This window comes from Lachnellula hyalina (genome assembly GCF_007821495.1).
Source record: "Lachnellula hyalina strain CBS 185.66 chromosome Unknown contig00259, whole genome shotgun sequence".
Taxonomy (NCBI): Eukaryota; Fungi; Ascomycota; class Leotiomycetes; order Helotiales; family Lachnaceae; genus Lachnellula; species Lachnellula hyalina.
In genome coordinates, this window is record NW_022157373.1 from 270 (window position 1) to 12,983 (window position 12,714).

Below are 12,714 nucleotides of genomic sequence, written 5' to 3' on the forward strand. Positions count from 1 at the left end.
GAGAGGGTAAACTGTGTGTTGCGATATTATCTGCTATCGTTTCTTTCTTTCTTTCTTTCTTTCTTTTTTGGATTCGACTTCAGGGAGGTGTTGGAGAGTTAATTGGTGTTTGGAGGATCTATAAGATAACGGAATGTGGAAAGGCGTAAGGTATAGTGGAGATTTCAAATCAAAAACTTTGCTTGAATTATAATTCGGTTTACCACATATATGTAAATCATTTACTTGAGATATGAAGATAATAACTCAAGTTTCACGTCAGAAAGGGAGATCTTCTTCAAGTATCTCTCTATTCATGTTCTATAGTCTACATATTGATATGTTTAGAGCATTAAACGCACCAGCGCCTCAACCCCATCATTCAAAGCATTATTTTCATCATCCAGGATCCTAACCAACCCCTATAACAGACAAGTCGTCGCTCAACGCCCCAACAAATGCGCAACGCAGAAGCAGAGACCAGCTCCCTATACACAATCATGACTTTGATGCGAGATCTATCATCATCCCACCAGCCTTAGTCTCCACAATCTCATAGCCACCAGCATTACCCAGACCGTTCGCAGCATTAGCATACGCCTCATCGGACCTATCACACAAGACATCTAGGTCTTGATCAGTCAGAACCTCATCACCACCACTGGTCTTATACACTTGGCCATCTTTCAACAGCAAAGTTTTCCAATCAGCTTCGCTCATGCCACCTTCATTGTCCATCTTTTGTCCCATCGTCTTAAAACCACCTTTTTTGATAACCGCTTTCTCTAATCTGCGCTTGCCTTCTGCACTCTTGAGCAGAGTTTCTTCAACTGTGCCTTTGGTAGCGAGACGGAAAATAACAACAGGTTTGGTTTGTCCGATTCGATGCGCGCGATCCTGAGCTTGTAGATCCTGCTGTGGGTTCCAATCGCTGTCGAACAGGATGACGGTATCGGCGGTTGCAAGGTTGATGCCTTGGCCTCCAGCACGAGTGGACAGGAGGAAGAGTTTGAATTCCGGGTTTTCATTAAACTCCTTGATCTGCTTGCGTCGATCGTCTTGTGCGACTGAGCCATCGAGGCGGCAGACGTTGTAGCCTCGCAGATCTCTGGCATAATCTTCCAACAGGTCCAGTGATGTCTTGAATTGGGAGAAAATTAAAACCTTAGACCCACGGTCAAACAATGAAGGGAGGAGGCGATCGAGAAGCAACATCTTTCCGGAAGAAGTGACGAGTGTTTCATCTACTTCGAGTCCAGAATCCAGTGACCAGACATTGTAAAAATTATGCGGTGAGTTGCATGCCAAACGAAGTTGCATGAGGGGATTGCCTAATTTCTTGCCTGATATCTCTTTTCCTAGAAGAAGTCAGTCACAGTCTTTGGCAGACAAGAGATTGTGTACTTACTGGCTAGATCAATAATTTTCGCCCGCTCGTCAACCTCTTGGCCATCAGCTTTCGCCTCTTCCTCTTCCTTCACGGCAAGCTCATCAGCAAGCTTCTGCTCAAATTCGTCGTCGCTCAAATCATCTTCATCCGAGGAGTGAGCTTCAGCATACGTCTTCTTCGCCTTTGACTGCCGACTCCGGATACTGCCGGCTGGGGTCGAATTGCGGCTGGACTTCACGGATTTGGATTCAGAGGTGGCTAGATCATCCAGAGACTTTCGCTTCAGTGAACTCTTGGGTCTACCTCTCGGCTTCAGGGATGACTTATTGGCCATCATCTTCTCGAAAGCATTCTTGGGGAGCGGCTTGACATCTGAGGCTCCGTTGTCGCGAAATCTGAGGGCAACAGGGCTAGTTAGAAGATTCTTGCTTGCAGCCTTTTCGGTCTTTATGCTTCGATTTTTCTGGGTGGGAATCGGACTGGGTTTCCCCGAGTCTTGGGGTGAGACTGCTGCTTCGGTCAAGCGTTGGATAACCTTGTCTTCTAGATATTTTCGTAAATCCGCTGTCTTGTCACCGATTGTATTATACAAATCGGTCTGCTCCTTCGTCATTGGGGCATACAGAATATACTCTCGCTTCTTCGGGAGCATATGCTCGACATCTGCCTTGACACGACGCAGAAGTAGTGGTTGGAGTATCACATGCATCTTCTTGACGAGCTCCTGCTTCATCGTGTCCTGAATAAATTCCTCGGTTCCTTGCTCATCTTGAAGTTCGCTGAAATCGAACCATGCCTCAAATTGCGTCCAGTCTTTGAAGATATTTGGTAGCAAGAAGTTGAGCAACGACCACAATTCCTTAAGGTTGTTTTGCAAAGGAGTACCAGTAATCAGGAAACGAGTAGCTGAGTAAAAAGACTTCAAAACTTGAAATAGCTTGGAATTCGAGTTTTTCATGCGATGACCCTCGTCCTTCAGCACAGGCTGATTAGTAAATGTCTACATCCAGATAAATGAAGAACTCACGATCATTATGATCTCCCATTTGATCTTGGTGAAGTTGTTCTCGTCCTTCAAGATCATTTCCGGGCTGGTACAGACGACAGGAAAACGTTTGTTGACCCGTCTCGACTTGTCAACATTCTTCTCCATCTCGGATTTGAAGATGCTTGTCCGATGCGGCTTGGTTCCATGATAAAGAAGCACAGGCAGACCCGGTACCCACTTCTCGAACTCTTCAATCCAGTTCGACAAGGTGCTGAGTGGGGCTACAATGAGGAATGGACCATAGAATTCCATCTCCCGCAAATGTGCAATCAAAGAGATAGTTTGAATAGTCTTTCCAAGGCCCATCTCATCTGCCAGAATTCCAGACATTCCCTGCAAAGCGATCTCAGCCATCCATGTCAACCCCTCCAGTTGATAGTCGCGCATCGTGCCACCGATCATGGTCTTGGGTTGCTTGGTCATCTCGAGATGGTGCTCTCCAATTGCAGCAGAGGTACCGTCCATCGTGGTACCCATCCTCCCAAGCGCTTTCGTCTTTCCAGTCAAGATCTTGCTGAAGACTTCGCTCTTCGCGAGCAATTCGTTCAATTCCGTAGCTTTCGTGTCTCTCTCATCTCGTGTGAGTGGCCCAGTCTTCTTCAGTACCCGCTTCTTTCTCTGCTCCTCCCGCTTGTCCGTCTCAGCCTTGACTTTCTGTTCTTCCTCCAGCATAGCCTTCTCCTCTTTTGTGAAGAGGAAATCGGGATTGAGCTCATCTTCAAAGTTATCTTCTGCGGGTGGAGGAGAAGAAGCAGGGGTTGTACTGGGTTCGGATTGAGGCGTTTGAGAACGGGTCTCGGCCTGAGAAGAGGATGGGGATGCCATATTTTTGCTTCAGCTCAATGATCGCAGAGGTATAGCCAAGCTAGAGCAAGGATGTCGAAAGAAGTTCAAGATGAGATCGAGATGGGAGGCTGTCGTCTTGCGAGCCTCGATAGTGAATGGCAGAGATAGATGTCTCCAAGGTGAGGGTAAATTCGGGGAAATTAGCAGGCCTATTCAATATCAGTATATTTGTTTTTCGGTCCAATCTACCTAGCAAGGTGAAAGTAGTACATATCGCGAATGCATTACTCACCGGCAAGAATGTGGCAAATCCGCAAAGCTAGACTGCGGATATCCTCTCTGGCTTGGGAGCAACTGTAAATCTAGCCAAAAAGCCCTAACCAATTGCAATCCCAATTATGACACAAGAAGATGTTACGAATACATATAGGGAAGCGCAGGGGTTGAAAGAGAACGAGGGGTGGGAGTTGCGACGCGTCAAAGAAAATCACTTTACGCGTTGTTGTCGCGGAATTCTTCAAGGTCATGATTCATCGGCGCTGTATTCGGCTTAGTCAGGGGTACTACTGTAAGCGTACAACGTCTCTTTTCGTAAAGGATTTAAAAGATGAATCTGATACTAGAATATTAGGATATCATAGGCAATTACATCTCTTCTCCGCTTGAATTTAATACTTCTGTGCCAAGTTAGATGGGTGATACCGTGAGTGAGGCGTTATTGTTTTCTGATACGCGACACCGCCGTCCTGACATCACAATGGCAATAGCTATTGGCTTTTAATGCCCTGTAGGAGTTAATAATAATTCCGATTCACTTTATACAATTCAATCTATTTGGCCAATCATTCTTTTCTTGCTTTGACCCTGAGAGCTTTCAAGTACCGTAAGCCATATTCAAGCCACCAAGGTGACATAGAAATTATGCCCCTTTCCAGCTAAGCGAGCCCCCCCGTGGACTTGAGGTGAGCGTCGATGCAATTATTATTCCTCTTGTCATTCAACTTGCGGAAGGAAACAATTGTTAAAAGATTCAAAGTCGGCGGGATATAAACGTTGCTATGAGGCAGGGGTTAGATTAGCAAGTATTTTGTAGTATGATTCCTATCTCGGCGCTCTACTTGGAAACTTGGTGGAAATTTGCTGTCAATCACTTTTAGGCTACACATGCATTATCGATGAAGTTCACTCCTTATTTCATCTTAGAAACAAAAGTGAACATATTGCAGCTATGTATGAGGTTAAAACTCTTTGTTACCATTTTCTATTCAAGTTAGACATCAACAATGCAGGTCTATCACTCTCAGTTCATGCCGCTGAAGATTATGATGCAGGAACTGCGATGAATGAACAAAGCAAAGGATATACGTTCACCACTAAGCAATAGACGTTATTGGCTATTATACGTTGTTGTTAAGTTCAGTTCAGACGGTGGAGTCTTGTGTCATTTGCAGTCATTTGTTGTCATTCAGGAGGGGGCTTGTTCATTCTTCATCTGAGGGCTACAGCGGACAAAACAAAGATATACGTCAACAATCATTAATAAACGTTATTGGTTTTTAAACGTTGGTCTTAGATATAGTTCAGACGTTTATTTCAGACAGTTGAGCTTTGTGTTATTTGCTATCATCAAAGAGGGGCTGCAATCAATTTTGTCACGAGTTGAAGGAGCAAGATTGTCATAAAAATCCTCGATTGTGGAAAGCAACGTTAGTACTGATTTTTTGTTTATGTCCAAAGCAACGAGTCCAAAGCAACGAGTCCAAAGCAACGAGTTAAATACCATAACCATTCCATATCTTACACCGCCCCGCATTAAAAACTAACGTAGTATGTCCAAAAGCAAAAAGCAAAGATAGAACGCCTCTTTATCTTACACCCTCCAAAGTAGAGATTTTGATTTGTTTTCGCAGTATGCTCAAAAGCACTAAATGTCCCCTACCCTCCAGAATAGCAAGTTAACTTTTTATGTGAAAAGACAGAATCTACCTACCCAGATCCAAGCATTCAACTTTGACAACGACAGTTGTCTAGTTGATAGCCGAATATCTCCTAGCAACCTCCATCGGGTGAACCTCAATACCAGTCTCTTCCTGGAACTCTTCTGCTACCGTCTCCCATCTGGAAGCCTCGTGCGCCTTGAACAGATTGACTAAAATGACATCATTCTCTTCAGTCCAGTCGATTCTCGGCGCCTCCATCCCACCATCTCGGCGCAGCCGAAGAGGGACGAACCTCAGACCTGCTGCCGCCATCAGAACCGGACAATTGCGACTGTACCGGTTTGCTACGGCGGTGACACTCAAGAATTTGGTCTTGCCTGCTGCAACCCTCTGCTCGTTCAGCACGTCCACGATGTCGCGCCAGCTCATGCCCTGGTTGTCTTTCATGTTGATGAGTGCTATATTCTCGGGGTCGTTGACGCCATAAGCCCGTTTGATGACTTTCTTTCTGTGTGTGAGAGGGAGTCCTCTTTTCAATAAAGAAGCGTCCGAAACACTACTGCGCAAAACGACTGGTGGAACAGTATTGCAGGGCCAAGGTTCAACTCCACCAGCATAACGGGAGTCTCTGCGACCTTCACCAATGTTGCGCCATGCTGGATACCTGGCCCCGTTCATAGCTTCGAATCCTTCGATCATCGAGTCGTAGCCGGAGTTGGAGTTCGCGGTCGATGAGAGACGCCCATCATCATCCATCATATACTTGGCCGGGCTACCGGGAGGGTTGATGATTTTCTCCATGAACGTAGGAACTCCTTCGAGGAAGTCCTTGCTGTCGTAGTTGATGTGGTACTTGTTGTTGTCCTTGTGGGACTGATCACTTGCAAATCGAATTTGTGGGGTTTGGGGTAAGGAGTGTGGACGTTTTGGATGATCGAACATGTTTGGTGAAGAGCCGGCCTGACCAGGGGAATAGTGCTCCTTCTTGAACCGCCCTTCTGCTTCCTCATGTGACATGTAGTTGCTTGCATCGACTTCCATTTCGTTTCCCTCAATGCTCTCGCTTGCATCTCTCATGCCACCCATGCCACGATAAGAATCTTCACGGCTGAAATCACGCACAATGAGCTCAGAACTCGGATTAAAGGATGATAGACCAGTACCGTAACCGCTTTGAGTCTCGTATGCGACCGAGTCTGTCATCGAGTGTTGAATTGGCTTCGGCGAACTCCATGTTGCTTGGTTGTAAGGCTGGTCGGTGTATGATTCTTGGGTGTACGATTCTTGGTTGTATGGTGTCTGAGAACTTGGAGTATGAGGTAAGTCATCCATAGAACGCTCATCCATCTGATACGCCTGGGAACCATACTTGATTTCATTGACGTTCGATACCTCGCGTGGATAGGATCGTGAGCGAAGAGAATATCGCCTCGGCGGTAGCATACCGTGAGGGCACGTTCGTGATCCATACGCTCCTTTCATCACCACCTCTGAGGCACGAGGTTGACGAGGCTCAGATGTGACTGGCGACCTAAGGCTTGGGTGTTTTTGTGAAAGATTGACAGCAGAATGCTCATGCTGGGCATCCTCCGTATCCTCCGCAGACTTCCTCATATCCATACCAGCTCGAGCTAAAAACATGTCAGTTACAGATAGGTGAAGCAAAGGAAACATCTCGAGCATCCAAAATAACGTTACTGGTAGAACTATCTGTGAGTGAATAAAACTCAAGAGTCAAGCCGGTGTACTCGATATAAATTCGTACCTTCTCTGTAAAATCCAAAGTCGTCATTGCCAGAAGATGAATGCTCAGGATCGACAAATGCAGTACCAGGGAAGGTTTCGGTAAGGGTAGCCATTGTGAGACAGTGTATGGATGTATGATAACAACACGAGATGCGATACGGACATCAAATGGATGATGGAGGTGATGTAGTGCTAACTGCCAAACGAAGTCGCTAATAACAACAATATGAATACCAGATGCTCAACTGATGATAGGCATGTATGGAGGAAATTGCTGGAGGAGGTGGGTGTTGTTGTCGATGTCCAAAAAAGTTGTTCGTTCGGATGGATTGTTGGGAGAGAGAAAGAGCGAAACGATTGTACTTAAGGGAGAGAACCGCTGCCTCACTAGCTCGGCTTGATGAGTTCAGTGCGAGTCACTTTTGGAAAGTGAATGAGATTGTAGTGACAATGGATTCACTAAGTCGTTCAGTTGCGGCTGTTGTTGGGAATGCAGTCAGGAACCTGATTGTTGTCAAGGAGAAGACTTCTCAGCTGAGATGCTCAGGTGCCGAAGGTATTGTAGGTGGATTTATTATTGCACTATTTCCCTGTGTAGGCTATCCGAGGGGTATCAACTGAGGTATTTAGCAATAGTACTGTGTGGTGGCGGACGTTGAGAATACTCCAGCTTTGATTGAATCTTCCCCAAATATACAGGGCAGAAAAATTGGAGACCGCACGGTGCAGGTGATTTTCAACATCAATATCTTTAAGAAAGTAAGGCTATAGACCGAGGGACTGAAGCTGAGTGAGATTGGAAATAAAAGCAGTTTAGCATTGTCGAAAAATGGGACGAGCAAAGAAGCTAGTGCCATACGACATTCAATTCAGAGCAAAGGGAACGAACTCGTCAACTTAAGAAAAGAGCAATCACTACTAGCAACAACAGCGTAAAGAAAGCTTGCATCGAGATAAGCCCATCTTCTTGCTGTGAAAAGCAGTGATTGATATCCGGATAAGGAGGTAATCTAGATGAAAGCCGACCATCTCGGTGAACTGATCGAGGGCATGAAATGTGTGAAAAGGTGGCTACTTTATCCGTTCCAGAGCTTGTATAACCAACTATTCCAGTTGACTTTCTGTCTCAGCCTTCATGGATTAGATGTGGACTATCGATGTTTACGAATTGCCACAATAAAAATGACCAACCAGCAAGAAAATCAGGCGTATTGTGAAGATGGTCCTTCCATACAAAAACTTGACTTTAGGTTACTTACCATTTGATTCAATTTATGAAAACACAAACCGACGCCAGTTCTCTCCTAGTATCCCAACACCCTTCTCCAGACTCCACTCCTTAATCTCACAGATCTTCCGACACATTTCCTCAAGCTTCTTGTCCATCTCCTCTCCAGCAATATGGAGATCACTCTCGACCAAAATTCTGTCATCCGGCATAGCTTTGATGACCTCTACAGCTTTGGCGCTAGCTGCTGTGGACATGTTGATGGCCGCAGAAAAAGAAAAGTACATATCTGCTGGAACCGAAGGATGAAAGTATTGTTTTAGAGGGTCCGGTGGTCCGGAGTATGAATGGAGGCATATTCGTGGAGGGAATGGCTTGGGGCTATCATCCACTATCTCTAGTTCCTTGTCTTCTTCTGGTTGTTGTGTACCGGCAATCTTCTTCCGCTCTTTCTTGCTAAGGACTTCCTTCTCGTGGCCCTTCCATGTCTCCTGTAATGTTTCAAATACAACGCCATGAGCTTGAACGCCGTGGACTGAGACTGCTCTTTTCAGCGCTCCAGCTAGTTTCAACTGTGCTTTCAGAACAATTCTTTGGTGGTCTATTTGGACTCGATATGGCGTGAGTTTTCTGCCTTCTCTCCCGCCTCGAGTGAGGGTTTGATCTCTTGACTCCTCTTGGTCCGACGACCATACACCAGGCAGCCGAAATGCTTTGTCCAGACCGATTTCTCCAACAAGGGCTACGGGATACTTCTCTAAGTAATCCTTAGTTTGTTGCAAGAATTCTTTCAACGATCTCGGCTGAGGGAGTGAGTCGAGGAATGCCGAGTCCTCGGGTTTGGGCGTCAGAACAGACTGATAATGCCGGACCTTGAAGTCTTCAGATGTGACATCTGGAAGATCTTTTTCTGTATCGTTGTACATTTGATGGGAAAACCATGGATGCCATCCAAAACAAGGGACTAAGCACTCATTCCCAGACAGGCTTCTTACATCGGATGATGTCTTGAGACTATAAGTATCAGCGACTTGAGCTACAAGTTCCTGATCTTGACCTCGAGTTGCCATGACCGTTAATACTTTGGCTTTCATGCTTGGTATTGAAGAGACAAGACTCATGGTGTCTGTAGCGTGGCAGTGGGCGTCGAAGACGCCCAGATGCCATGGAAAGGGGACATCTTCTGAGGTTGCTGAGGTCATATTGCAACGCACTTAGTCATAAGATCATATCAATCCAATCACCATATCACTAGACGTTAAGGTATGTTCCACAATGCTGAAATTGTCTTCCCAAGTCAAGACAGATAAAATGTTTCGCAAATTCTTGCTCTAAAAAGTTCCGTCAGAAGTTTATCGCCGTGGGAAGCGGAGCAACGCAAGGTTCAGGCAGTTTGTCGCTAAAGATCCCTGAAGCTCCCCACTACTGTAAATCTACTAAAGATTATAGCGCGCTCCGCTTCCCCAGAATAAAAGAGATCACATGCAAGGACAAGCAACCCCTCCAACCCATATCCTTTCTTCAAATCCCACCATTCAACAAAGCATGCCATTCCAGAACCTCCTCCAAAAGAACCAGAAATGGCACTCCTCAATCTCAACCCGCTCTACACCGTAACCCTCCCAATCCTCTTCCTCTTCAGCCTACCCGTCGCCCTCTTCGCCTGCCTCACTACAATTCTCGCCTTCATCGTCCTTCTCTTCCGCGTATCCCTAATCTACATCGATCTCGCTGCAGCCGTGATCCCGTACTACCTCCTCGGCATCACCCCCAATGCTTCTCTCCCTGAAGAGAAAACCGGACCATCCCCAACACAAATCCCCTCGCGCCGACGGAGACGCAGGAGCAGTAGTAATCTGAGCACGGGCTGTTTGACGCCGAATGCCCTGGGAAGCTCCTCTAGCGTCGTCGGGTTGAGCCTCACGCGCGATTTTGAAGGCGTGGGGGGTTGGCGATTACGTGCTGAAGAGGAAGAGGAAGAGGTGTGGACGAAGATTAATAGTAGGCTGGAGTTGCCGGCTGAGCATGGGCGGCGGCATAGGCGGAGTGCGACGGGTGGGTTGGAGATGAGGGGTGGGAAGGAGGGCAATGGTGCAGTCATGAATAGTGGGAGGGCGAGGACGCCGCCTGTGGGGAGGGAGGAGGAGTATGGGTATTTTGTGATGCAGAGGGGTAGGGAGGTTAGTCCGAAGGTGGGGAGAAGGGACGCGAGTGCGGGAACGACGAGTGGTAGTTCGAAGGGGTCGTCGGGGTTGAATATGAAGGGTAGGTGAAGGAAGATGCGGGGAAGGGATTGGTGATGATTTGATGATAATGATAATATGCGGATTTGGCGTTTTCAGAGCACATCGATAAGGATGGGTATGCTAGATCGCCTTGTAGTTTTATGCAAATTGATTATTTCGAACTCCTCAAAATCCGACTCTAACAAGCGCTCTTGAGCCCCAAGATTGACTCAGTGGTATTAGCCTGCAAGCCCCCACTATAACAATCATAAATTATCCATCCAACGCAATGTAACTCCCCCAGTTTCAAAGTCATATCCAGCACTTCCCACTCACAACTCCAACCAGTATGTTTAAGTCCAAGTCCAATTCCCCCGAAGTCTTCACAGCGTATTCCAAAAGTAATTCGCATAAAAGAACCTTGAAAACTTCCCATCCATATTAACAATATGCACATCCCCCTCCTTCCCATTCCTCACGATCGCCTTATTATACTCTCCCCCCTCACTATCCCTCTCAATATCGATCCCCAAGCCGCGATAAACCTTCAACTTGAGTCCAATCTCGTCATCCACCAGTCCTCTTTTCACATTATCGCCTCCTTCCACACCTTGCTGCTCTAGCTCCTGCAGTCGAGATTGCAAGTCAGCGAGTTGCGAGGACAGGCGCTCGGATTCGATTTCCAGGTCGTTAGCTGTCTTTGCGATGCGGAATTTCTGCGTGTCGAGTGTCGCTATTTCGGAGGCGTGCGCGATGGAGGAGTGAGAGGAGATGGTCTCGTTGTGGTGGTTGTTGAGGGTTGTGAGGGTGCGAGAGAGTTCTGTTTGTTTTGTTAGTAGGACACCAAATAATAGATGTAAGAGGGTCGTACTTTTTAAAGCGCTGTCTGCTTCACGAACACGTAGCTCGCGCGCCTGTTGCAAGGTTGAAAGGGATTCATTGATACGAGATACGGCGAGCTTGTCTGGTGTTATGTTAAAGTTTCCGATTGTGTGGTGGATGAGCTGTTTATTGTTAGATTTAGTGGTTGTGAGGGGCGTTTGTTGACTTACTGTTGCGGGATCTTCATCGAGAAGCATTTTGAGTGTATATTCAAGAGCGTCTGTTTGATTTAAGAGAAGCGATGGAGCAATGTGATTGTATTCGAGGTGCGCAAGATGTATTTGAGGGAATTCATGAGTTATACTTAGGCCTCGGTATTAATCCTAATGTTTTCTTACTCGAATTATGGGTCTCGGAAGTTGGCAGGGCAGCAGATGACGTACGGTACCAAAAGATCACAAGCCACAACGCCACATCATCCAAGCTTCCTCGAAACCGTGAACCTCCACACGATCTTTGAAGTAAACCTCGCAACTTCCCTTTAATACTCTTCATTTTTAAATTGTCAGACTCAGTTTAAGAACGAATCTACAATATGGGATCCTCTCTACCCTGTAAGTTATGGATGGCAGCATTCTGGATACCCAACTTCATACTCGTTTTCCGATATTTCCTTACGCCCTCAAGCTTGAGACAGCTATGCTAACACGATATGTGCCTCCAGATGCTGCAGATGCAGAAAGGTCAGCTACATGTCTTTGGCGCATTACTTTGCTTGCAGAAACGCCCGCAAAGCTCGCTATGCTTCGCAGTCTCCCTCGGGCAACTTATACTAACTAGACTTTTAGTCCACTAAAGCCGGCCGAGTTACAAGTCCTACGCGCCCAATACGAGAAAGAGGGTGAACATGTTGGAGTACAGACCAAATTCAACTTCGCATGGGTGAGTGAAGAGCCTGGAGCATCCTCGTGTCCTACAAATACTGATAGTCTGCCAGGGTTTAATCAAATCCAACGCCCGCCAAGAACAACAAGAAGGCGTCCGTCTCCTCTCAGACATCTTCCGCACATCCCCCGAACGAAGACGAGAATGCCTCTACTACCTAGCACTGGGAAACTACAAGCTTGGGAACTACGCCGAAGCAAGACGGTATAACGATCTACTGCTAGACAGAGAACCGGCGAACTTGCAAGCTAGCAGTCTGAGGGGTTTGATCGACGATAAGGTTGCAAAGGAGGGGATGATGGGTGTTGCTATTCTGAGCGGAGTTGCTATTGCTGCTGGTGTTGTCGGTGGAATGATATTCAAGGGCGTAGGAAATAGGAAGAGATGACGAATTATTGCGGGGTACCGAAAGGAGGATAGGATAGGCTATCGGAATATGAATGGTCACGGATTTGTTTAATATACCACCACTCAAGTAATTGTATAATCATGATAAGACCCTTTCGAGCGCATCAGAACTATTGTTCGTGTTCCTACCCTGGCCAGGTATGGGACAGCTGACTCATTCTGATGTTGATGGCTGGAAGGGACTGAGTCTTCTGAGA

The 12,714-nt window shown here is 46.5% G+C and overlaps 5 protein-coding genes across 5 annotated transcripts; 2 read left to right on the top strand and 3 right to left on the bottom strand.

Moving 5' to 3' along the window:
* Positions 1 to 477: 477 nt before the first annotated feature.
* Hells (Lymphocyte-specific helicase) lies at positions 478 to 3,242 on the bottom strand (the record flags this gene model as incomplete). Its single annotated transcript, XM_031153328.1, has 3 exons — positions 478 to 1,337; positions 1,388 to 2,354; positions 2,397 to 3,242. The coding sequence occupies 3 exons, from the start codon at positions 3,240 to 3,242 to the stop codon at positions 478 to 480; spliced, it is 2,673 nt and encodes an 890-aa protein (XP_031001309.1).
* Positions 3,243 to 8,161: 4,919 nt separating this feature from the next.
* Positions 8,162 to 9,319, bottom strand: scn1 (Cut9-interacting protein; the record flags this gene model as incomplete). The annotated part of the gene is made up of 1 exon (XM_031153329.1): positions 8,162 to 9,319. The coding sequence occupies one exon, from the start codon at positions 9,317 to 9,319 to the stop codon at positions 8,162 to 8,164; it is 1,158 nt and encodes a 385-aa protein (XP_031001310.1).
* A 378-nt stretch (positions 9,320 to 9,697) lies between these two features.
* LHYA1_G008410 (uncharacterized protein) lies at positions 9,698 to 10,390 on the top strand (the record flags this gene model as incomplete). The annotated part of the gene is made up of 1 exon (XM_031153330.1): positions 9,698 to 10,390. One exon carries the CDS (start codon positions 9,698 to 9,700, stop codon positions 10,388 to 10,390), a length of 693 nt encoding a protein of 230 aa, XP_031001301.1.
* A 335-nt stretch (positions 10,391 to 10,725) lies between these two features.
* spc24 (putative kinetochore protein) lies at positions 10,726 to 11,421 on the bottom strand (the record flags this gene model as incomplete). Its single annotated transcript, XM_031153331.1, has 3 exons — positions 10,726 to 11,162; positions 11,214 to 11,346; positions 11,395 to 11,421. 3 exons carry the CDS (start codon positions 11,419 to 11,421, stop codon positions 10,726 to 10,728), a joined length of 597 nt encoding a protein of 198 aa, XP_031001300.1.
* Positions 11,422 to 11,785: 364 nt separating this feature from the next.
* fis1 (Mitochondrial fission protein) lies at positions 11,786 to 12,497 on the top strand (the record flags this gene model as incomplete). Its single annotated transcript, XM_031153332.1, has 3 exons — positions 11,786 to 11,907; positions 12,013 to 12,106; positions 12,162 to 12,497. 3 exons carry the CDS (start codon positions 11,786 to 11,788, stop codon positions 12,495 to 12,497), a joined length of 552 nt encoding a protein of 183 aa, XP_031001299.1.
* Positions 12,498 to 12,714: the final 217 nt, after the last annotated feature.